The sequence below is a fragment of the Orbicella franksi genome, chromosome 15 (genome assembly GCF_964199315.1).
Source record: "Orbicella franksi chromosome 15, jaOrbFran1.1, whole genome shotgun sequence".
Classification (NCBI taxonomy): Eukaryota; Metazoa; Cnidaria; class Anthozoa; order Scleractinia; family Merulinidae; genus Orbicella; species Orbicella franksi.
In genome coordinates this window covers 18,342,096-18,369,049 of record NC_138159.1, presented here as the reverse complement: position 1 = coordinate 18,369,049, position 26,954 = coordinate 18,342,096, and the positions used below count along the sequence as shown (strand labels likewise).

At 38.8% G+C, this 26,954-nt stretch overlaps 1 protein-coding gene across 2 annotated transcripts; it reads left to right on the top strand.

Moving 5' to 3' along the window:
* Nucleotides 1-9,426: 9,426 nt before the first annotated feature.
* On the top strand, nucleotides 9,427-24,911 carry LOC145469434 (uncharacterized). 2 transcript variants are annotated; one of them, XM_081453155.1, is made up of 14 exons: nucleotides 9,427-9,682; nucleotides 10,550-10,686; nucleotides 11,509-11,817; nucleotides 12,179-12,349; nucleotides 12,708-13,025; nucleotides 19,077-19,242; nucleotides 19,669-19,847; nucleotides 20,359-20,543; nucleotides 20,999-21,091; nucleotides 21,904-22,038; nucleotides 22,219-22,409; nucleotides 23,052-23,092; nucleotides 23,656-23,752; nucleotides 23,824-24,911. In XM_081453155.1, the coding sequence occupies exons 2-14, from the start codon at nucleotides 10,560-10,562 to the stop codon at nucleotides 24,014-24,016; spliced, it is 2,205 nt and encodes a 734-aa protein (XP_081309281.1). In that variant the 5' UTR covers nucleotides 9,427-9,682; nucleotides 10,550-10,559; the 3' UTR covers nucleotides 24,017-24,911. The 2 variants fall into 2 exon arrangements, with proteins under 2 accessions (XP_081309281.1, XP_081309280.1); XM_081453154.1 differs by having other exon boundaries at nucleotides 9,427-10,148.
* Nucleotides 24,912-26,954: the final 2,043 nt, after the last annotated feature.

Below are 26,954 nucleotides of genomic sequence, written 5' to 3'. Positions count from 1 at the left end.
GCAAACCTGAACAAACTTTCTCCAATTCTCTGTTAAACAGCTGATGTTGGGATAACATTTCATTCAATCAACAATAATGAAATATGCTAGTCAGTTGTTTATTTAACCGACTACAAGATGTTGTATCGAGGACTTTAAGAAGACTAAGTCAGTCATTTTTCAAGAGCGGAAACATAAGATAAGAAAATGCAATAATCTAATCGGATGAAATTTTTAATGTGGCGTCCTGCAGACTCTTACAAAGTTGAAACAGTTTGAAGAACCAGACAAATTCAGCTGTGCTACCCACGGATACCTAGTTTCTCATATCTTTGAGGGGAAATTGCAATGTGATTTTTCAGTTGGTCTTTTGCTCAGATCCTATGAGACTTGGTCCCAAGTGGAAAATAATGCAGTTTTGGCCTTGGTTGTGGACGAAAAAGATCTAATTAATCTTCATGCGATCACGATTTATTTTGGTTGGAGATCAATATTTAGGTATGTCACTGGACAACCACTCTATCACTAAGAGAAACAATCAGAAAGATAGTAGATGCTTTAATTTTAAAGAGGGTCGTACAGGAGGGTCTCTAGCACGGTCCACGAGCGGAAAAAAAGCAAGCAATAGCGAATCACGGATCACGGATACCAAAATTTAATTTCCCGAATCACGAAAAGAAGCAAGAAAGGTACCTTTTTTAATAACCTGCTCTTACGCTAGAAAGATCGTTTGAAGACAGCAAAATGGTGAAAGGCAATGTAAAGACTCCTTACTGCAAATTGCATACCTAAATAACTTTCTAACCATTCGGAGGACTTTCGTCTTAAAATCACGAAGAATAGAGTGGTTAAATCACGAATATAGGTCAGTAATTCAAGTTCTTCACGGGTCTCGCAAAAACCTACAGGTCACGGATCGCGAAAAATGATATAATTTCTTAATTTCACGTTTCACGGAAAATAAAATTAGCTTACCACTCTTCATAGGAATACCCCTGTAAGACCCTTTTTGAACGAATTACGTGTGTAATCTTCTATAATATTCAACGTTACGTGAGAAAATTTTCATTTTCAATGTTCTTGAGTGAGCGACAGTGGAATAAGAAAACAGAACTAACACACACAAAAAACCAAAAGGTTTGATATGAACTTTGCTATGGCCAAAATTTCAGCATCATTGTTGCTTTCAAAAGGGTATCTTATGATTATTCGTACTTAACTGTGAGATGCCTTCATTCGGCCAAGCTTGTAGTATTACAATTCCAATGAACTGACATTATAATACACAATGAAAACTTGCATTGAAAATGATTCCTCGCTTGAAATGCCCTCGGGAAAGAATCCTCATCGGATGACTCTATGTATAGCAAAAATAAAACATGTAGTCGCAATAATAATTACAGCGAACCTAAAACAAAGTTTCTGCAATTCGCTGTTTAATCAATAAGTGATATTGGGTTATTTTTCTGTTGACGCCATCCAACAAGATCGGAAATACAAGAAACCGAATTCAATAATCCGTCAATAAGGCTATTTAATGTTGTTAATTAAGGGCAGACTCAAACAAAGTTGAAACTGGTTGCAAGCGGTAACCCGGTTCACATATCTTTAATGGGAATTGAAATGTGATTTTTGTAGTGAAATTTTCGCTCCGGTCTTGTGAGACGTGGTCTCAAGTGGAAAGTAAAACTGTATATCGGCCTTGGTTATGGAGGAAAATAGCTAATTACTGTTCATGTGGTCACGGTTTATAATGGCAAAAACTACTTAACTAAAATACATCTAGCACATACACTTATTATCGCCCACGTATTATATTGTGCCCACAGTTATCATCGGACTGCTCAGTTATTAACGAATTCAACACATGAACACAACCAAAATGTATACTAAGTAGGCATCAATTCCCAACGACGATGACTATAAATACAGCTTATTACATGTCAGAGAGCCTGATATCGTTTTTATTCACGAGTTTTAAATGCCATATCGGACATATCGCGTATGAACAAGTCTTCGAGCTAGTGTGCCACATGGCATTGAACTGAACGAGTGAATAAAACGATGCAAATCTCTGAACATGTTATAATTTGTTTATCACATATCCGAAAAAGTAGGACAGCAGAACTTAGTTTGATGAATCCGTTCCTCGTGTGCAAACTTCCTCTGGAAAGAGCAAAAGTATACGCAACTTTATTATAAGTGTCAACAAAGAGGAAACTTGGATAAAAAGCTAACTGGATAAATAAGGGAGAAAAAAGCACATAATGGTTGACGATGCTAAAACTGAAAACTCAAAACTGAAGGACAAACAAGATAAACAGTAAACCTCACCGCTAATTCTGGGTTAGCTTTAATCAAGTCCACTTAACCCTTACCCTAAACCCTAAGTATTTTAAGCAAAATGCCACTAATCAAGTCACTAACAGCATCTAAATTCATTCATCTAATAACCCCACTTCCTACTCCAAATGACTTTTTGATCAAATTAAAGAATTGGAAACACTCCTCTGCTCCTTTATTTGGGTGGAAAAGTTGATAAAATAGCAAAGAAACATTTATTAATGATATAGAAGATGGGGAAACAAGGATTACCGATATTGGATCGTTCGCTAAGGCTCTAAAAGTTTCCTAGATTAAAAAAAGTATTGGACGTAAATTATCAGGGAGACAGGAAAACGCTCTTGTTTTCCGATGGCCTGACTGGAAAGAAGTTTATCAGTCTTGGCTAGCTATTTTGTGGAAAATACTTTCTGCAGGAATGTTTTTGATTCATTGGCAGAGTATGTTCGTGAACTTGTAGAAGCCAGCGACTTCTTGTCACAGCGATGGTGGAATAAATCTGTGTTTTATGGGTCGTGGTAGATAAGATAATCTGTTCTACGTCAATGACTTCTTAGATGAATCGAGGTTTTTCATGTTACCAACCAAATTGATTAATAAGTTTAATTTAAAGTGTACCTCCTTACAAGCCTATTGTATTACGTGAACCCAAAGTCATGGAAATCAGAGACGAGAGAGTTTGGTAAACTACCACCTGTGGTCAAATATCAAAACGTAGAGGGACCATTTAAAACAAAAATGGTGCGCAGATTAACTTTTCATACCTTGTGAAAATCGGTTGCCGTACAGCCAACTAAGGTGGAGCCTAAATGGAATAAACATCTTCCGGTCCGCCCCCGGTCGGAGATTGTACTACCTATTTCAGTATCGCTTTCTTATGCCTAAGTGCAAGTAAGCTAAGGAGCTTTCAATATAAGATATTCCATAGACTATTGGCTGAAATCTGTTGTTAATGAAAATGGGCATTAAGGATCACGATAAGCGCTTTTTTTTTGTGATAACAAACCTGAAACCATAGAGCACCTGTTTTGGTATTTTGACCAGATATTCGCTTTCTGGAGCGCCTCACTAATTGGATTTGGAAGGTGACAGTAATTGAAATAGAGTTTTCTCTCGGGCTATTCAAACTGTGTGCCTTGTAAAAATGCGATTTATTCTATTATTTTATTAGTTACGTTTTTCATATGAAAATGTAAAATGCTTTTGGGGTTTGGGTTAGGTTAGATTACGCAATATTGCTGGCGTGCCTTAAGTTTCCCTATAATATTGAAAAAATTGCATGTAACTTTTCTTATCAGGATAAAATCATAAGCAAGTTGAAACTGACGCATAAATTAATTTGTCAATGGATGGTGTAATGTACGTAATGTGGAGATGCAAGTTTAGTACTATTATGTCTAAATGTACACTGTAAGTATTATTTTTGTAAAGTTGCTTTTAAAGCAATACCGTAGGCAAAACATAAATAAACACGATCGCTCCGCGACCGTATTAGGAAAAACTATTTATAAGTGAAGACAGTCGAACACACTGACATAATTTATGATCCTTTTTTGCATTTCTTATAATTGATTGCAATACAATTCTTGTAATCTTTGATTTGAGAAGTTATTGGTGCATATCGGGACGTGACTAGCTATATGTTGATACCTTAAGAAAAATTTATATAATGGATTTCGTTTAGCAGTAACATTTTAGTCGGTGGCAGTTTTAGGAAGGGGAATGAGGTCCGCTAGGTCTACCAGGAAGTTTTTAAAATAATGTTTTAACGTGTCACCCTTGGCTTGAAATCGCCAGTCCCATAAACATTTTATGGAAATAGTTTTGTCCAAATTTCGCGAACCTTGTTTGGAGGGAAGATTTGAATACGACGGGAGTTCACATACTTAACAAACTTTATTTCTTCACAATTTACATTTAAAAATAAAATTTCAGCTTTTTAAGAGTGAATGCCTATAAAAATGGACCTAAATCGCCTATCAATGGCACAAGTCGAAAGATGGATTTCGCTTGTATTTTGCCCATAGCTAGGTCCTAGTAAGAATAGAAACGGACCATAGTTAGTTTCTGCTAATACAGCTTTCTTTGATAGAAATATGCCAAAAACGATTTCCACCCGATTGGGCTCAAAATCTACTTCCGGTTTTGCTGAATTTTACGAATATTTGATTGCTTCGGGCTCCGCAGAACAGCTACTTGAGAATTTTTCAATGGATTTTATATTCAGTTCAGGTCTTCGTGGTATGACTGAGGGAAAAATACAATAAATCAAAGTTAGTTTTGAGCCCAAAAAGAGATGAAACTGACACGCAAAATTTTACAATGTGTCGCAAGGGAATTATTGCATAAAAACATCGCCATATTTTTCTATGGGCTATAACTTTAAATATCATAAAGACACTTTCTACGGGTTAAATATACAGTCACCTGTTAGGATATCAAAAAATATCTCTGGGCAAATGGTTTCAAGTCGCCCGCCTTGGCCTGTGTTTCTCATAGATTTTGCCCAAAACCCGCCGTTGGAATGTAAACAATTGCGTGACGCGGATAGCCACTCTCGAGTAAATATTCATTTCCAGCAATCCGATGAAAGCAATTTTTGAAACGTGTGAATAAAATAATGGAATTTTTTGTTGTTGTTGTTTAAGTTAGCATAAATATATATTTTTTTTCATTTGCATTGCAACACCCACGATATCCCCGATAAAGAACGTTACTACAGTACTCCGTGAAATGATTTTAACACTTGTTTATTTTATTGATTTCACTGATAACTTACAATACAGTGGCAGTTTTAAAGATACACTTAACCAATCCTCTATGGTTTATGGCAATTTAATCGTTGACTGACAAATAAAGTCAAGTGGAAATACCATAAATTCTATAAACTACTAACTGCGTGACGGCATCTCAGCTCTTCTAGCTGTGTAGAAAATTTGTACCTACACAATATGCTCAAACTCAGCTAGAAAACCCGGAATTTCTTGAATTTAATTAGCCGAGGAAGAAATTGCGTTCAAGTTTCAATCATACTGGGAAAAAATCCATCTTTTCTACTTTGGTTGTTTGATCAATTAACTGAAATTTGCAGATCATAACACCGGTAGACAAATAAACATTACAGTGGTCGATCCAGGACAAGGTTTACACTAAAGGAGGTTTTTAGATTCGTAAATGTTCCCGGATTCATCAATTTTAGAGTATTCGGATTAGTAGGGGTTTACAGTGAAAGGATATTCAGATTCTTAGCCTCCGAAAATAAGGCTAGGGGTAGGTTGAGACAGTCTGAAGTTTTCTTTCAACTCGCTGACCACGGTACTGTTGCCCATTATCTCAGGTCCCTCCAGGTATTTATTCTGGTTTTTACTTAATATCTAGAACCGTCGAGGTTTTCGATCGTGCCATCGTCGTCATCTGCGCAGTAAAGTATAAATTGGGTTTCTGAGGAATATGGCATTACCCATTATAAAAGTGATTACCTACACCTGAAACAGCACGAGGTAATCACCCAGCGACCGTCATCAAATGGCCATCAATGTGCCTACGACTCGACTACGACTGGATCATGTAATCCGCCATTTTCGTTCCACCGCAAACTCAACAGATCACAGGCGGAAAAATATCCGGATTCGAGAGAAAATCTTTTACACGACAAAACTCTCCGGACTCAAAAGTTTTCGGATTCAAAGTTCCCACATTAAATTCCGAATTCAAAATCTCCGGAGACACGACCAAACCGGGGAGTTTTTATTTCGGATTCGTCCACTTTTGTGTAAACTGCAAAATCAATCCGGCACTAAAACGTTCCGGATTCATCACGAATCCAGAACAATTTCCTCTAGTGTAAACCTACAATCCTGGCCATAAATTGTTGGAACACCTGCCCTTTTTGCGCGCTAAAATCCACGATTTCAACTACGTCCTTAACGTTTTAGAACAAAAGATAAATAGAAATGAATAGAAGCAAGTTCAATTGACCTCCCTCCCCCTAGCAATGTTGCAAGAAAATGAAGCTATTCTGAAGACTAGATCGGATGTGGGAAAAAAGGAAAAAGGGACAATAGAAAGTGGTTAGACAGTTGTGTTAGAACCGAACGCGATTGCTGAAAAATCGTTATTATTGGAATAAGACGCGAATATCTATCTTATCGTCTCTTTAGTTCGAGAATACTGTTCTAGGAGGCGAACAATTCTTGAAACGTGGCTATTCTGAAGCTATTGTCAAGGATTTTTTTTCTTCAAGATTTTTATCAACGTTGACAGGGGGAGGGGGGTAGGCGGGCTCGCGCGGTTTTGGTCTTAAGAGAGGCTGCCTGTGAAGTCATCTGCCGTAACTGTCCCAACACTTTTGACCAGGATTGTGATCTTAAATGAACAGCGAACATCCATCTTGTTTTGTTCGCGGAAGTCGGTCACGGAAGAGCGAATTTCAACGAAATATATATATAATTTGATTAAGCAATTAGCCAAAAATAGGTTGGCCGCCTAAACAGTTTAGGGTTTAGCCTAACTCTAACCTTAAATTTTAAGACTGAAGGAAAAAAGAAAAAAAAAGCATTGAGCATTTCAGTTGTTTGAAACAGAAGCATTCGCGCACAATGAACTATATGTATAGTACGTGCGTAACCTGGAAAGCAATCCGTCCAGCACAGTAATTGTTCAAATTAACAGCTTACCGAGACACTCGCACTGTTGATGCCTCTTATCTATGATTTAAACTTTTAGGATTTGTTTACTTTACTTTTTCCGACTTTTTAGCAGGAGAAAAGGCACTAAATGTGCTGGTACAAATAACAATGTTTAACCGAAAATCGATCCGTCGAAATCAACAAATACAAATTTAATCACTGTAGCGTTCCTTCAGATCACGTAAGGCTACAAACCAACAATATCAACTTGTCATTACGCTTAACAAATGAACTTAGAACGATTTTCTTTCAAGAACTCATTCTTGTAATTAAAATGATCAAAGAAAGAACGACAGCTTAAAACGACATAGCAGTAACACCCGAACTCCAAGTAAATTGCTTTCAATTGGCGTTTTTAATTAACGAAATTTCCAAAGCGATGACTTTCAAAATACTTAAGTTAAAAGCGGTCCATTATGTTTTTCTTTTTTCACCCAAATGTTCTAAGATAGCCATCTGCGGTTTGTTGGAAACGAATTATGTATTCAGGGTGACCGCCCGCGTCACGCAATTGTTCACCTTCTCACGGCGGTTCAGGGAAAAATTTATGAGAAACACAGGCCAAGGCGGGCGACTTAAAACCATTTGCCCAGAGATGTTTTTTGATTTTCAAACAGGTGGATGTACAGTTAACCCGTAGAAAGTGTTTTTATGGTATTTAAAGTTATAGCCCATAGAAAAATATGGCGATATTTTAGTGCTATAATTCGTTTGCAACACATCGTAACATTTTGCGTTTCTGTTCGATCTCGTTTCGGGTTCAAACGAAACCTCGATTTATTTTACTTTTCACTCAGTCATACCATGAAGACCTGAGCTGAATGTAAAGACCATTGAAAGATTCTCAAGTAGCTGCTGTGCGACGCGCAAAGCAATCAAATTTTCAGAAAATTTAGCATAACAGGAAGTAGATTTTGAGCTCAATCGGGGCCAAATCGTTTTTCGGAAATTTCTCCCTAAAAACGCTACATTAGCAGAAAATAACTTTGGTGCGTTTGTTTACTAGCTAGGGCCAATCTATGGGCAAAAAATGAGCAAAATCGAGTTTTCGACTTGTGCCGTTGTTTGGTCCATAGTTATGGGCACTGGCTCTTAATGTTTACAATGTACCTTTTCGGTTGAAAAATATTAAAGTCAGAGTATCGCGGCCAAGTAAACCATACAGCTTTCGAGTTGGCCCCAATATTTACAAAATTGGTTAACTTTGGGAATAGGCGAGGAACCACAAAAGAGCGGGGAAAATAATAAATTAATAGACATAGTAAATCCCCCCACAGAGAACCAATCTGACAGGTTTTCATCTACAGTGACACTGGACTGAAACTGTTGGTAATACAACCCCATGAGTGTGACTATCGTTGGGGAATCTTCCACAGGATGTCGCTATGCACGCGGTTAAAAACTTTCAGGAAGTCGATGAAATTGGATGTACAAATGGGTGTTCCACTTGATGCATTGCTCGATGATGTTCCTAAGAGCGAATATACTAATCTATCTACATGGCTAAGAAGTTTTGTTTCAGATTCTATAAATTCTCATTCTACCCACGAGGGTACAATATTAGCTTGGTAAACTTGATAGCGATATTTTGATGAATCATGTGAAAACCAATCTGATTCTCAGTTTGTTCAAGTAGTAGTGTGATTAGTTAAAAAGTCCAGATGATCTAATGAGGAGGCACGCTCTCCAAGGGTGATCTCGTGAGCTAGTAAGTTCACGGTGGATTACACAGAGATTCATATCAGCTACCTCAACATCCATAAAGATAAGAAGATCATTTCTTATACTAGTCCATCTAGATTAAGAAAGCTCATACTAAGCTGCGTTTATTGAGACTTGAGGCAACTAATTTTCGCCTTGGCTTCATCTAGCTCTTTTGAGCCACTTGAGCTCCATTCCGTAGAAGGCCAGTGATCGAGCTCGAGCAATGACCATTGATGACTTATATTAATGGTGCGATTCTTTTGGAGGAATCGCTCGTCAAGTAATCAGCCTAATTTCAACAAACATCGATCGCTCAAGCTTATGTCGATTTGCATGTCGATTTTGTATTTTGTAGATCGGATGTGTTTGTTAGCGGACTCAAATTTATCGGACAAAGTACAAAACAAAGATGGCGTCTAGTTCCCAGTGCTCCTCGGTTTGAAGGGATACATCTTGCTTGCTTGCCACTTCAGTCAGGTATGATAGAGTGATAGGTGATATCGATGATAATTTATCATAAGGGATATCATTTCACTGCATCAAAATGATATCGTTACTCTTCACGGTTTGCATTTTCCAATCAAATATATCTTTATAAATGGCTTACAACAATCGGGTTGTACTGCACGGTTATATTTAAGATTTTATATTAATTTTAAGGCAAACGAAAATTCACAGGAGTTTGAAGGAAAAAGGGGGCACAAGAGCCGGAAGCGTGTTTAAAGAAGTTTATTCTGTTTTTGCGAAATAAGGTTGAACTTGTTGTGAACGATCATCTCCATTTGGCGGTCATCAAAAAAAATCTGAAGAAAACTACACATATTCTACTACCAGGTCAGTCGGTAATATTTTGCTTACAATTTTGCTCGTTATTTTTTTATTTACTGATTTATCTTTTTTGCCTTTAGTGGCAACTTTATTGCTAAAACCTAGGTAACATCAGATACACAGTATACTGAGAACAAAAAGTAAGTTACAATAATAACACTTACAGTGTACATTTAAAACATAATTCTATTATACTTACATCTCTGAATTACTTACATTACATCATCTATTGACAATTTTTTTTTTTTCATCAGTTTCCACTTGGTTATGATGCTATTCTGATGAAAAAAGTTACATGCAAATTTTTCGATATTATAGTGAAACTTAAGGTAGCTCTGTACGCCAGCAAAATCGGTTTAACCAAATTAAACCTAACCCTAAACCCTAACCCTAATACCATTTTACATTTATATCTGAAAAACTTGACTAATAAAAGAATAGAATCAATCGCATTCGTACAAGGGCGTACAGTTTGTAAAGCCCAAGAGAAGGGGTTCAAGGGAAAACTCTGCTTCAATTACTGTCACCTCCCAAATCCAATTTGTAGAGCGCTCCGGGAGGGGAATATCCGGTCACAATGCCAAAACAGGTGCTCTGTGGTTTCAGGTTTGTTATCACAAAAAGCACTCATTACGATCCTTAATATCCATTTTCATTAACAATAGATTTGTTCCAATAGTCTATGGAATATCCTATATTGAAAGCTTTTTAGCATACTGATTTCTATGAACTTTGAATTGCGCACATAATACCATAAGCTTGTAAGAAGGCACACTATAAATTAAACTTATTAATTAATTTGGTTAGTGACATGAAAAAACCGGATTCATCTACGAGGCCATTGCATTTTGTTTTTCTTACATTTCCGCCCTCGAGTTAGATGCAAAGCGCATCAACAGAAAATAACCCAATATCACCTATTAATTAAATAGCGTATTGCAGGAACTTTGTCTTTGGTTTGCTGTAACTATTTTTGTGACGACTTCATGTTTTATTGTTCTCCATAGTGCCATCGCGATGAAAATCCTTTCCCGAGAACATTTCAAGCGGGGAACCGTTTCAAACTCAATTTTTCATTGTGGATTAATGTTCATCGGAATCATAATACTACAAGCTTGGCCGAATGAAGGCATCTCACAGTCAGGTACGTATAATCATAAGATACTATTTTGCAAGCAACAATAATGTTGAAATTGTGGCCGTTGAAAGGTTCATTTCAAACGTTTTTGTTTCAGTTCTGTCTCTTTCAGTTCAGGCGCTGCTTACTTAGAAACTTTGTCCGTGAAAGCATTTTCACGAAAACTCTAACTTTAAAGATGAGAAATTCGTTTAAAATTAAATCGTCAAAAAACATATCCCGTTCTGTGATCTGTATTTTTTCTACGGCAGAAAGTCGCCTTTTTCACAGGCTTCGAAAGCATCAAAAGAAATTTAATCGATAAATCTTTCACGAAGCGATGTTGGCCTGAACGCAAAGCTAGTGCTGTCAACATTACCATAGTTTTAAAGAGAGCACAGATCGGTTTCAAGTACTGTCTCTTATTGTTCTGAAGGATCTTTCATAGAGTTCATAAATCAGTGATGCGGCAACCCTTCTTGCATTAGTGTGACAAATATTCGTCGAATTAAGCGCATTGCGGAGGGCTCTGGACTGTTTGGTAAGTCAATAAACAGCTTGTTGCATGTAGGTGGGTGTATCTCTCCAAGAATTGGCTGCAAAAACTGTGGTGATTGTACCAATATGGCCATAACAGTTGATTTGCCAGGGCGCCCCTTTTTGCGCCTTGGCAAAATACGAAATAACGGCCAAGCGGTAAACGAGCGATAATTAATGCCGCAAGATAAATGGCGATCTGGAAACTTAAGAACTTCTCATGCAATATAAAGCAAGAACCACAAGCCATGCAGGTTGCCTTTTTACAGCTTCTCTTCTCTACTAAATTATTATCTGGTCTTTTCTACACAGATACAATGGTGTATGAACCAGTCGGCTGTTTCAATGATAAAAAGGATCCACGCGCTCTACCAAGATTTGTCAAACGGTACTCTGTCAACGAGACAGATTTGGCCAATTCACTCGCATCCATAATTCAGAAGTGTGCTACTGAAGCCCATAAGAAAGGCTTCTGGTACTTTGGCGTGGAATATCGCCACGAGTGCTGGAGTGGAGTGAACGGTAACATGACCTACAACATACATGGGCCAACCGGCAAATGTTTGCTGAATTATGGCGTGGGAGGTGCCTGGACCATATTTGTTTACCGCTTTGTTGAAGGTTAGTTACCAGTTGATCACTTTACAGGCAATTTAGCTCTCTGAAAAGAAGTCTGAGAGTTTCGGAACTTGTGTCATGGATGCGTAAGAGCATACCGTATTTATGATGGTTCCCGTGCTTCTGCACATGAATATTTAAAACATTAGTTCATAAGTAAAGAAATGTTGCTGTTTTGTCAAAGTATCAAAGATATTTCGCGCACATCGCCAAAATGGAACGGAGAGAATTGCCCTGGGTCAAATATCTCCACAGAGAGCCGTAATTTGCACAAATGTAAAGGTAGATCACAAAACCCCAAAAGTCAACAGTTTATACACTTCATAAAGCTGTCATGTCATGGATTGTTTCTTTTAATCATCAGTGAATGGCTGTTGGAGCCAGTGGTCCTCATGGAATCCATGCAGTGTGACATGTGGAAGGGGACACAGGATACGTACTCGCACATGCTCTAATCCAGCGCCAAAATGGAACGGAAAGGACTGTCCCGGGACAAACATCTACACAGAGAGCTGCAATTTGCACCAATGTAAAGGTAGCTAGATGTCCTTATTTGAAAGGTTTCTCCTCAAAATGATTCCACCTTTTTTTGATGCTCCCCTTGCTTTTCATTCTGGAGCTGAGTTACTCTTTGATTTTTAGGATGTTTTATAATTGCATTAATATGGCCATGGCCGCATCTTATTTGCCTGGGCGCCCCTCCGCTTCTAGCGTGATGACAAAATAAAACACAGCAGCGAAGAGGTACACGAACAACAATTTATGCCGCAAGATAAATGGGATGATGGAGAACTTCTCGTGGAATACTCAGCAAGAACGGCCAGCTATGTAGGTTGTTAATTTATAGCTTGACTAATTCTCTACTAAATGATTAACTGGTCTTTGCTATACAGATACAAAAGTACTGCCTCCGTATGAACCAGTCGGTTGTTTCAAAGATAAAAGTTATCCGCGCGCTCTTCCAAGATTAATCAAAATCTACCATGTTAACCAGACAGGCTTGGCCAAGTCACTCGCAGCCATAATTCAGAAGTGTGCTACTAAAGTCTACAAGAAAGGCTTGCGGTATTTTGGCGTGGAATATCGCGACGAGTGTTGGAGTGGACTGAACGGTAGTATGACTTACAACAGACATGGGCGATCCGACAATTGTTTATGGAATTATTACGTGGGAGATGTATGGACCATATTTGTTTACCGCTTTGTTGAAGGTAAGTTACCAGTTGATCACTTCACAGGGAATTTGGCTCTCTGGCAAGAAGTCTGAGAGTCTGGGAACTTGTCATGGATGCGTAAGAGCATACCGTATAATGGTTCCCATGCTTCTGCACATGAAGATTAAAACGCTGTTTCATAGGTTAAGTTAGCTTGTATTGTTGATCGATCAGAAAAATTCTAATAAGAATTTTCTTGAGATCTGATTTAAAACAAATTTAAACCCTTACATTTAGCTAACTAATAATTATGTAGGATGATTAGCGTTTGGTTCCTCATCCAACTGTTCTAAATGTTAGTTTCCATTAGGTCTGAACATTTGTTATCTGGTATTGAGCACCTGCCTCGACAAAGCCCTTGGCTTCTCCAGTCCATTGGATTTTATTACCATACACCTTTTTTGTCGTGAACCGTGAAGTTTTTTTTTTGTAGAAAGACACCGTTTTCCAACGCCGTTTCAGAGCATAAGCCGCTCAAGTTTTATCAGTTCAAAACTTCAGTAGTTTATACACTTTTTAAAGCTTTCCCATCATGGACGGTTTCTCCTAATCATCAGTGAATGGTAGCTGGAACCAGTGGTCGTCATGGCAACCATGCAGTGTGACGTGTGTGTTAAAATAAACCAACCGAGCCACAACTATCTAGGACTTTTTAATCTAAACTGAACACACTACTCGTGTACATCGTCATATAGGATCAAAAACCTAGTCGAACAACAACAACATGGCGGGAACTTGAAGCGTGCATTAAAGAGAATCAACCAATCAGCTTCTGTTGTAACGCATACATTATCATAAATATTTCAACACTCCCACTTGATAATATGCTGTTACAATAACAAAATAAAAATAAAAAACTTGATGTCACATTCACAAGTCACGCACGCCTAACAAGTTTCTGAGTTTTTCGAAGGTACATTTCGGGAGTCCCTTCGTCATGATGTCCGCTGTCATGTCCTCTGAAGGACAATAAATCACTCTGATCTCATTAGAAAGAACTCTTTCACGAACAAAATGATGACAAATGTCAATGTGCTTTGTTCTGTTATGGAATTTGGCATTCTTTGCCAGTTCAATGGCACCCTGATTGTCTTCATAGATAGTAGTTGGAGCATCCATCTGTCTCCCAAGATCTTTCATTAGACAGCGTAGCCATACAGCTTCTTGTGTAGCTGAACTTAAAGCAACATATTCAGCTTCAGTTGAGGACTTGGCAACTGTCTGTTGTTTCCTGCTTGACCAGCTGACAGTTCCACTTCCTATTTGAAACACATAGCCTGATGCTGACCTGCGAGTGTCAACATCTCCTGCCCAGTCTGCATCACTGTAACCAAATAATTCTGGTTTCTCTTCTTGAGCAGTAAATTTTAGACCATACTTCAAAGTTCCTTTGAGGTATCTTAGAACACGTTTCACACCCATCCAGTGATCCTTACTTGGCTTTGACATATACTGGGATAGGACACTAACTGCAGCAGCAATATCTGGTCTTGTCGCTGTTGATATGTAAGTCAGACATCCAATTGCCTGTTGGTAGGTCTGAACATCAAAAGGCTCATCACTTGGTGATAACTGCTGAAACTTTCTACCAGGCTCAAGTGGAGTAGAAACAGGTTTGCAGTTTTCCATTCCAAATTTCTTGAGGACTTTGTCCAGGTAGTTGGGTTGACTTACTGTCAATGTTCTGGACTCTCTGTCACGGTTGATTGACATACCAAGGAGATAGTGGATCTCACCCAGATCAGTCATCTCAAACCTTTCACACAGTGCAGCTTTCTCCGCTTTCAGCAATGCAGGGTTATTTGAGATTGGAATGATGTCATCAACATACACACCCATGATCACAAAACTGATGTGACCATCAGCCTCTTTCACTGATTTCACATAAATGCATCCATCAGCATTGCTCTTGCGATAGCCAACAGATTTCATATACTCATCAAGAGTAGTGTTCCAACAACGAGCTGACTGTTTAAGTCCATAAATGCTCTTCAGCTTGCAAACATGGTTTGGTCTGTCAGGATCAACAAATCCTTCCGGTTGAGACATGTAAATGTCACAGTCCAATGAGCCATTCAGAAAGGCAGTTTTTACATCCATTTGATGTATTTCCAAATCATGTGCATTAGCTAACGCAAGCAACGATCTCACTGAAGTGTATCTGGCCACTGGTGAGAACACTTCGTCATAGTCGACGCCTTTCACTTGAGAATATCCTTGTGCAACAAGTCTAGCTTTGAAACGGTCTACACCACCATCTTCGTCACGCTTGACTTTCAGGATCCAGCGAGATCCCACAATGTTCTTTCCTTCAGGTGGAGGTACTAGATCCCATGTATCATTCTTTAATAAAGAAGAGTACTCTGATTCCATAGCTTCTCTCCATTGGACACACTGTTCACCATTCAATGCTTCTTGAACTGTCTTCGGCTCATCAATCTCTGAATCAACTAGTAGGCAATCTTCATCACAGAATTTGCTTGGCATTCTTCGCTCTCTTACTGGTGGGAGGTTTCGAACTTCTTCCATGAAAACATCTTCATATGTTCTTCGCACTGGTGCTTCTTCATTTGGTACTCCCACTGGTTTAACTATCTGTGGAACTGCAGGCTCAACATTTTCTGGAACTGCAGGCTCAACATTTTCTGGATCTGCAGGTTCTTCAGGTACGGAATGCTGGGTAACTCTTTCACTTTCTTGGTCTGTGTCCGGGAATATGCTTCTCATGTCTGCTTGGACTGCATCCTTCGGTTTGATCTCATCAAAATGATCAAAGTTCTGTTCAAAGAATTGAACATCTCGGCTCACAACAAACTTCTTCTTCTCTAAATCATAAAGTTTGTACCCTTTGACACCAGGAGGATATCCAACGAAAATTGATTTACGAGCTTTAGCATCTAGCTTTCTCCGCTGACCATCTGGAACATGCACGTAACTCACACAGCCAAAGACTCTCAGATGAGAAATGTCTGGTCTCCTACCAAACAAACGCTCAAATGGGGTTTCATTCTTCAATGCTGTTGTGGGGCTTCGGTTGTGAAGGTAAACTGCTGTACTGCAGGCTTCAGCCCAGAAGTCCAATGGTAACTTAGCTTGGTAGAGCATCGATCTTGCTCTCTCCATAATTGTGCGATTCATACGCTCAGCAACTCCATTTTGCTGCGGACAGTATGGAACAGTGAACTCGCGTGAAATTCCTTTCTCACCACAGAATTTCGCAAAATTGTTCAAGGTGTACTCTCCTCCATTGTCACTTCTCAGGACCTTAACATCATCCTCTGCCAAAATGTTCAGTTTCATAATCTGCTGACCAGTATGTTTCTCAACGGAATTGACATATTCCTTGAACTTTGAAAGTACTTCACTCTTGGATTTGATGAAGTAAGCAGTCGTGTACCGTGAATAATCATCTGTGAATGTTAGCATGTATCTACTGCCACCCTTTGATTCCACTTGCATTGGGCCACATACATCACTGTGTACAATCTCATATGGTCTGGTTGCCCTGTGTTGGCTCTGTTTAGGAAAGGGCTTCTTCTGCATTTTGCCAAGTACACATGCTTCACATTCTTTCTGGGGCTGGGTTTCTATCTCACATTTCAGGCCATCAACCATTTCTTTCTTCACTAACTGATTCACATAGGTGTAGTTTAGATGACCCAATCTACAGTGCCAAACTTCAAGTGATTGTGCACTGTCAGTTTTTGAAACTTGAGCGTACTCGATGGTATTGACTGTGTACAGCTTGTCAGACAATAAATGACCAATGACAAATTCCTTACTGTCTTTCAATATCAAACATTTGTCCTTATCAAAGCGAATTTCTGCTCCCATCAATGCCATTGCGGGTACTGAAAGTAGGTTCTTGGTCAATTTTGGTACAAACAACACTTTGTGCAAGTCTAGAACGACATCATGAGAACTGTTTACTGTTGGAAGTCTTACCTTCCCTTCACCGAGAGCATGAATCATTGTGCTGTCTCCAAGATAAATATTCTTTGGTTGTTGGTACTCAACAAAGTTCTCCAAAATGCTTCTGTCGTTTGTCATATGCTTTGTCGCTGCCGAGTCAATGAACCATTCATCTGACCGATTCATCGTACTTGAAATCAGTGCAACTCCTTCGAGTTCGGCCATATTTGAACTTTCTCTTCTGCTGTCATACTGTTTGTTATTGTACGGACAGTTCTTCACAATATGTCCATCCTGGTTACATTTAAAGCATGTGATTCCTTTGTGTTTTTCTCGTTCATCGCGGTGAGGCTGAGAACCTTTAATGGGATTGGAAATCGGAAAACGTGCACCACGACCGCCACTGGCACCACGGCTTCCACCACGTGCTTGATGTCTTCCTCGGTTGAAATTTCTTCCTCTATTGACAAAAAGCGCATTGTCGGCCGCTTCTTTGTTCTCATTCTTTTCCGCCCTCTTCATATATTCTTCGATCAGTAATCCTTTGACGTTCTCCCAGTCGAGATCATCTGCATTTCTTGCGTTTAAACTCGTCAGGAAATTATCGTACGACTCGGGTAAACTTCCTAACACCACGATGGCGAATTTCTTCGAAGAGATTTCCTCATTCATTTCGCGCAACTGCTCAGCGAGGGAAGTCATGTGGGTTAAATGTTGCATCAAATCTGCATCTTCTTTCATGCTAGCCGCGTAAAATTTACGATTTATACGGACAATCTGTGTGACCGATACAAACTCGAACTGCTTCTGCAATATTTTCCATGCTTCGAGTGGGTTAGTCACCGAAGAAATGTGAATTTGCAGACCTTTTTCCACGTTTAATGCAATCAGAGAATAGGCTTTGTCGGATCGTAACCGAAAGGCATTCTTCACAGCCGCTGTTGCAGTTTCTGCTGGGGGAGTTTCTTGACCTTCTTGTGTAAATCCCCATAGACCACGCTCCATTAAAACGAGCTTTATGTTGTACTTCCATGATTGGTAATTCTTCCCGTTCAGCTTTTCAATCTTTATAGTTTCCGACATCGATGTCATGTTCTACGGCAAAACAGCGTTAAATAACAACAACTCCACGTCCTGGGCCCATAACCTGTTAAAATAAACCAACCGAGCCACAACTATCCAGGACTTTTTAATCTAAACTGAACACACTACTCGTGTACATCGTCATATAGGATCAAAAACCTAGTCGAACAACAACAACATGGCGGGAACTTGAAGCGTGCATTAAAGAGAATCAACCAATCAGCTTCTATTGTAACGCATACATTATCATAAATATTTCAACAGTGTGGAGGGGGAAACAGGACACGTATTCGCACATGCTCTAATCCATGGCCAAAATGGAACGAAAAGGATTGCCCTGGGACAAATAACTCTACAGAAAGCTGCAATTTGCAAAAATGTAAAGGTAGTTGCCTTTTTGAAAGATTTTTCCTTAAAATGATTTCGGCTTATTTTGGTGCTCTAGTATTTTCCTTGCTTTTCATTTCGGAGCTGAGTTAGTTTTTGATTGTTAAGGTTCCTTGATACGGACATTCAGTAGTGAAGGTTCAGAGCTGAGTGTCTGCATTATGGAGGTGTCCGGGAGGAGAGGTTCCTTAGTAAAGTATTATCTAAAATCCTTGTCAGAACGTTTTTAAGACGTAAAGGAAAGAAATGAAGAATTGATACAAACTATAGCGTTTGTCGAAGGTTTCGTATAATCATTGTTATCATTATGTTAGATTTCGTATCATTCTTGTTGTATATCGTATATATATTGTGTATATATTAATATTGTATATATCGACAAATTACAAATTAAGATAGAGACTACATGAATTTGTATCGAACACTCACACGATTGTGTGAAACCACTTCTATTTTTCTTTGTTCATCGACAGTATTAAATATTGTTTTGAGCATCCAAAGTAGTTTACTAGGGGCGTTGAAATGATAATAATGATAACAATTTTTGAAGACTGGGTCATGTTTAAAAAGTAAAAAAAGTACACAAATTGAGGTAAATTATTCGTGGCAAAAAAAAAAAACATTTTTTGTATGGTGTCGTCGTATTTCGTTCTTTATTGTATTCAGCTTCTACAGGAGGTAATATTCTTCACAACAATGGGACTTATCATGGTCATAGCACTGGGGAATCTTCTTTGCTTCTGGTAGCGAAGATCGTGGGCAGCTCACTTTTGGCTTTGCTTTGCCTAAGTGGAGTATTATGGTTTGCTTTAAGATATCTTAGAAAGAGAAGGTAAGCATGAAGAACACTCTTTGTCTGCCTTGGATTATAATGCGCGTGGTTATAAACTAAGAAAAAGTTGAAAAAGCTAATAAATTAGGACGGGGCTATTGAATCTAATGAATGATTTTTTCAAGGATAGGACTGAAAACAGTCGCGAAGGACACTTGAGCCGAGGTATAAATTTGTTTCACCACAATAAATAGAATAAGGTTGTGGTCTAGACCACAAAAAGTAATAATGATAAGAATTAATTAACAATAAGCAAATAAATAAATAAATAAATAAATAAATATTGTCCCACCTCATGCCACATAACCAAAATAACTGCAAGAAAGAATTCTGCAGAAAATGTCCTATAATTCCTTGATTATGCATTGTGAGTAGTTTCTTTGTTAAATTAAGGTCAAGCATTTAATCTTATAGACATGTTTTCAGATCCAATTCAAAATTCTTTGATCCGTGGGAAGTCCGTTTTGATGACATTTCCTTGGATAATATCATTGGGGAAGGAGCGTTTGGAGCAGTGTACAGGGCTGCGCTTTTAAAACAACCTTTGGAGGTCGGAAATGGAAGGAAATCTTCGCAGCTGACCGTTGCTGTGAAAATGTTGCAGAGTACGATTTGCTTATGTCAACGTTTTATAACCTATAAATATAGCTGTTTATAGTTTTCTATTCTTGTCTAAAAAGAGGTCAGTTTGTTATATTCGCGTACAATTAAAGACGGATTCACACTGTATGATTATTTGTGCAAAACTAAACATCTTGCAGTCTATACATGTACTATGTTATCTAAACTTTATGAGCTCAGCTACTGGTTTAATAATCGTCTGAGAGATGTGTTTCCAGAGGCCCTTATAAGCTTGAAAAAGGGCTGGGAAATCTGGCGGGAAACGCATTGGTGTTTGTTTTTTCCTTCATTCCTATTGGCTCAAACGATCTACAGTCTCTGTGGTTACAGCATGGTGGATGAAGGTCTTCAAAAAGCCACTTAAAGTCTTAACATAGCAAAATGAAATCTAAGTCAGAAATAGAGACACTTAGAGTTAATCATTTTGGTAATTTCATGAAATAAGCGCAAATTTATGTGCTTGTTGACAAGTACTTTTTGTTTTTGCTCTACTAGATGGTGCCACAAAAGAACAAATGAAAAAATTCATAGAGAAAATGCAGCTCATGAAACAAATCGGTTATCATCCGAACATAGTGAATTTATTGGCCTCCTGTACTATGACAAATCCCATGTTCCTTGTAGTAGAGTTTGCAAAGAACGGAGATTTACTTCAACACCTCAGAAAAAGAAGAGAGCAGGTACAATATCATAATTGGTTTTAAAAAACCTACTCACCAAAACTTTGTATTGTTCTAATTCAATATTCTCTAAGTTCAAAAAATTTGAAAAAGCAAGCCAATTAATAGAACCATATATATGGCTCCTTGAACGGGTACTTGCTTCTGCAAGTTGTTTTTTGCTTTGCTTGTATAAATTATATCTGGCTGTTTGATCATAGATTTTTAAGGAAAACGTGAGAAGATTTGATAAACAATTTCTTTCCCCAAGCTCGTTAAATACCAAAATGTCATAATTAATAATATTAAGAAGACTTCTTGCCTGTATGATATTGAAAGGTTGCCCTAGCTTGTACAATTTGTTAGTACCCATTAATACTTTTACGTGGAGAGAGACATTCCGAAACTACGGGCTCTTGCCTAAGAGATCCCCTCACACACCAAAGAGTTTACTACTGCTTTGTTTTGCTTTTTAGATGAAACAAACTTTTGAATCGACGGGAGAAGCAGCACCCCAGCACTTAAGATATCAAAACATGGGAGTCATAAACGAAGGAGGCTTATATGACGTAATGTACACGTTTTTCTTTGCTCTATTTTCATTCGTTTTGCGCCCTTTGTTCCATGCAAAAAATAGAGACTGAGATAACCAGTAGTGGTCTGAAGTACAAATCTTCCGCTCCCTTCGACTAGATAAATTTATTTTCTGTAATGATAACTCTTTCATCAAGTTATTCTAAATGAAAGGCATCACGGATCAGGGATAACCTCTTACTAACCGAGCGCGAGCGCCTTACCGGGGAATACTGGTCAGAGGTCGTGGTAGTATGGACTGAGCGCACCGAGTTCTGTACAAAAATGACCGAGGACCAATATTACCCAATAGGGCTCGAGCAAGCTAGTATGTTATTAGTAGGTGGTTTATTATATGGCACTGAATCTGCCGGCTTTCGAAGGCAAAAATTAAAGGTTTTTATGACCCTTTCCATGGAAACAGTCTGCATGAAAAAAGCCTGACCAAGAAAGAACCAATCAGAAAGCTCGGATTTTACCTATAGATTTTGTTGCCATAAATAACGTTTGTTAATGTTTGAGATCGATTTCTAACCGTGTGCTGAGACTCCACTACATTGATTCCTGGATTCAAAATCCTTTCCAATTATTTTCACTGAAACTCACCTGACTGAAATTTTCCGGTTGTGCAATAACTGGAAGTTTTCTTCAGTTGAACTTTTTTTGCCAGTGTTTATTTAGAAGCAGTTGTTGAAATTTATCTCCCCTAAGGATTTTCAGAATGCCGCTCAATGTTTACAGCCGGAAGGATTACTGCTGAAAGCTGTGGAGGCTAATTAATCGTTAAATAAGTGTTATTACGTTTCAGTGCAAAAGCGACGAAAACAGATACGCAGCAATAGCTCATGGGAGTATCAAGAGTGATCCTGACAACTTGCATGACGATGATACCCTCACACCCGCTGACCTACCGACGTTCGCATTGCAGATAGCGAAGGGAATGGTACGAGCTGGATTACGTTTATAATGTAGAGATTGCCCAATATGTTTGCAATTTGCAATATTAAGATTGATACTTTGACGACCTTTTTAACATCTTGCTGTTTTTGCCAGATAAAAATGCTGCTTTTCATCGACAACCTCAGTGGCAGTGATCAAAATTTCCTTTTCTCCTTTTACATAGGAGTTCCTGTCGCGGAAAGGATTCGTCCATCGTGACCTAGCGGCGAGAAATGTTCTCGTTTGTGAAGGCAAGCTAGTGAAAATAGCCGACTTTGGTTTGCCGCGTAAAGTCTATGTTGCCAGAAAACTGCCAATGAAATGGTTGTCACCGGAAGTCATTCACGATCAAGTGTTCACGACAGAGAGCGACGTGTAAGTTTAAAATATCACGTGAGAGAGTCTTCGAGATTCCTAATCAGCGGCTGCAATCAAACCCAATGGATCATTTCCGAGTTACCTTGTGTTTCCCTTTCGAAAACAAATCCTCGTTTAAAGTCTTTTATGTGAAAATAAGTTGATTTAAAATGAAAACGAATCTGTAGCAGAACACAACTTCATATGAATGGTTTCGCATGATCACTCGTTTTGACACAGAGGCAAAAGGCAAATCTGAAATGGCCTATTAAGTCAAAGGTTGAATGAGGATTCCATGATTTAGGTTCCCAGATAAGATTAATTAAAGGTGTTTTACCTACTCCTCGCGGTTGCATTTAATTATGTTTGTGGTAATTTGGTAACAGAATTAATTCGAGATGTTTTAGGCTTCACAGTCTTGAGGAAGATGTGGAACTAATTCCATTTTATTATCATTCGCTTGTTTTTATTTGCTATTGTTCAGAATGACAATGATATTGCGGTTCAGAAGGAGCCCAGGAGCTCCTGGGTTGGTCAGGATAGAAAATATATTCAGGAAAATTTTCGAAGTTAGGCAAGCTACTAAGCTTGATCGATGGCTCAGTCTTTTCCTACCTCCTTTTAGGTATTTACAAATGTCTATGTTAATTATCTCAACAGATGGGCGTATGGTATTCTACTTTGGGAGATTTTCACAATCGGTGCGTGCATCATGTCCACTTAATTTGACTAGCCATTGTGTTATATACGCAATCTCCTTTGGCTTCATAGCTAAGTTAGTAGAGTAACACACCTGCGATCGTGGCAAGAATCAGTTCATCACTCCATGTTCCTCTCGACTCCAGTTCAGAGGGACTCTAAGTAATTATATCACTTCATTTATGCTCACGTGTCAAGCATATTCAGTAAACTAACCTGCATGACCTGATATATAAAGAGTAAATTAACGCACGATTAGACTATAGCAACCAGTGCAATAAGCTTCATCTTACATTGGGATAGTTTCCAATTTTCCAAGCCTGCCACTCAAACTGCCGGGAACAGTTGTAATCCAAGCTTGCTAGAGGCTAACCAGTTGCATATGTACAAGCATGACGGAGGAATTGAAATCGGTGATACCGATCACAAATGTAGCTAGTGGAAAGGAGAGTGGAATTGGGGTCGGGACCTCTGGGCTATAACACTACCACTGCTCTAAACGACGTGCTCTCGCTGCCCCATAAACTGATCTTCTTCTTTGATCTCCTTCTTTCTTTGTATCTAGGCGAGGTGCCATATCCTAACATTACTGACGAAAACCTCTCGGGGGTTCTTAAAGCGGGATACAGAATGGATCAACCACAGATGTGCTCGGATGAGATGTAAGCTTCCTTTCTATGTAACACCGTTTTTTTCATGAAATGATAACTGACACCTGCTACTCTTTTTCCAGGTATGAACTGATGCGACAGTGTTGGAAACAAAAATCCGCTGAAAGGCCTTCATTCACTGTCATCCGGGAACAACTTCAACGGATGATGTTACACCATTGTCCTGATTTGGATATGGCTGACGCAAGGTATAGTTACGCACCCTGCTATGACGCTGACAGTGACAAAGAAATGGAGCTGGAAAGCACTTTGTAACTTACATGTTGATTAGCATGCACGATTTTGTGGCATGTTGACAAGTCGGCATTTGTACGTTTCTCAGCTGTAAAAGTAAATTCATAACTTGCTCTGTAAGATGATATGATTTTTGCTGGCTATGATGTCAAAACATACGCCATATTGGATTTGCCATCTTAGATTTCACCACTTTCCAATGTAGTCAAGAAAATGATTGAATAGAATGTAAAAAGAGACATCTATAGCCTTATTTTATTTCATAATTTTCATCCGTTACAAATAAATATTCATCCACTTTGAATTGATCAAAGACCTTTACTCTTATAAAGTAACAGCAACGATTGGTATATGTTCTTCTTATTGTTATTGTCTCCAGAAATTATCGTAGGCTCTAGCGTTTCTCCCTGGAGTTGCTGCCTTTATAACAATTAAAAACCAGCTAATAAATCAGGCTTTATCATATTAAACTTGAACTGAACTGAGCTAAACTGTAATTTCATTGTTTTTTCTATACAGTTACGATTGCTCTCCCCCGAACTTAGTTCCAGAACTAAGTTTATGTTAAAGGGAAAGAATGACAAAAAGTAATGATAATTTACAACAAAGTAACAAAAGGTACAAATTAACAATAGAAAAACTTAAGGTAATCGAAAAGAAAGTAACAGTGTAATGCGCACATACATAAGTAATGAAAATACAATTATTAATAAACTTTGTTAATTTGGAAACTTTATGTGTCAGTTGGGAGATTTCAGTATAAGCTAATATAGTTATCTTCACATTGAGTAACACATCAAGGTGTAGTTCCTTTATTTTATTTCGGAATTTAGAGCTGATTAGTAATTTCACGGAAAGTGGGATGGAATTCCAGACTGAGACGCCAATAGGCCCCTTGCACGATCCGATCACATGGTACAAAATCACACATGCTGGGACGCATCTTGCATAGTGGGACTCCCAAAACAAAGCAACTCGTACCAGTTCACCTTGACCTGCCCTTGGTTTGGAAGTCCCACTGTGCAACTTGCGTCCCAGCATGTCTGATTTTGTACCATGTGACCAGATCGTGACGGGCCAATATCCTAGCAAGGCACTTGTGACTGCTGAGACTGTCTTTGAGCTCTTTGCGGCCATGTTTTTGCGAACACGGTCAGATAAACTTGTACACGGTATTATTATATGGCTGTGTCTCACAAGGACTGGGAACTACCGAGTTCACGAATTTGATTGGCTGAAATCGGTATTGAAAGCGGTCTAGATTTTCCCATCCAGACCAACATCTAAAGTTGCAAACTAAAATGCAAAAATATTGACTATTTTCTTGTAACAACATTTATTTATGGAAGTGCCAAAAAAGCTGATGGGAAAAAAAAGAAAAGAGGACGAGCAAACTTTGGCAGAATTTCAATCTCTTTTTAGAGTCTCTTTAGAGAGAAACCAACTAGCCTGCGAGCGCAGACGTATTTCCGGCTGTCACTTGGTTCCGCCGAAAAAAAACGTCTGCGGACCCGAGCTAGGAAACGATTTCTGTGACGTAGGAATTTTAAGCCAATCACAGTTTAGCTCAAGTAGCCCCAGGACTACTGCGCGAGGTATTCGCGGTGAGGAGCACTCGAGTTTCATTCTATCATGGAATCTAATTGGCCAAGGAGAAAAAAAAGTCATTACGTCATAGAAATCGTTTTCTGGTTCGGGTTCGCAGACGTTATTTTCGGCGGAACCAAGTGACAGCCGGGAAAACGCCTGCGTTCGCAGGCTAGAAACCAACCAGCCAAACATCAAAGTCGAAATACCCCGTCACGAAGGCATAAGGCAACAGACAAAATCTCAGAAACCCAGAGATATTTCTGTGGCCTTTAACACTGTTCACAATTCCAGTTTCTTTCTCAGTGTCGCTTGGATTAAGTAGTTTCACTCAGTTCTCGGCTTCTCGAAAACAACACTGTACTGAACATTCGTTAAATTGAAATATGTCAAATAAACAGACTCAAACTTCTCGCTTCCAAGCTTGTGTTTAATATGTACCAAGTTCCATGAGAATGCTTAAAACGATAAAAGGCGTCTCCGCTTTTACAAGCCCAATCGCTCGTTTAACAAATCTAATCCAGTCCAATCCCTGTTTTGTAATATGGCGCCGCGCCTGAAAAGCTCGAGGAAGTCTCGACATGGTTACATCAGCCACTCCAATCACGAAAAATAAGACTTTTTTCCTTCTCTGCTAACGTCGAAGGTCTCGCTGCTTTCCGTAATAGACAGAACTGATCGACGAAAAGACACAGAATTCACGAAACGTTTCCAAACGTTGCGAAAGACCGCGAAGCGACAGTCGAAGAGAGCACGATTTCCCAGACTGCTTACTTCAGCTGGGAAGGGAGAGGAACTGTGGGAAGGGAGCTGGGGGCAAAAAATTTACCGTGCGAATGGACCCCTCCCCCTCCCTCTAGGGTAGTTCTGTCAACGATTTGGAATATTTTGGCCGAAAAACAAAAATTGAAAATTGATCGCAATTTTCAATTTTTAGACCCCTCCAAAACAAAAAAAAAAACACAAGCTATGTCACAGACTGCAACATTGTCGGAGAAACAAAATTGCTCTTCAGTTCCATATTTCTCTTCATTGTTGACAGGGTCAATGTAAAAATATAAGTTCTGTTCCAAAAGGAAAAAAAAGTGAAATATTTTCGATTTGGCGCTTTCTTATTTTGTATGATAACAAATCATGAAAATCAAAAATTGACATCAATTTTCAATTTTTGATTTTAAACGAAAATTGAATGGACGAGCGACACACGGACCGCTTACAAAGGCTCGCAAAATCAAAAATACACAAACCAGGGCAAGAAGCACACAAGAAAAGGCACTACAATTATCCAGGACGTTTTTTTAAAAATTTCTTCTCATGTGTAATTCCATCAATGGCTTGTGGCGAAACTTGCCCACGTTTGATTTAGTTCTCG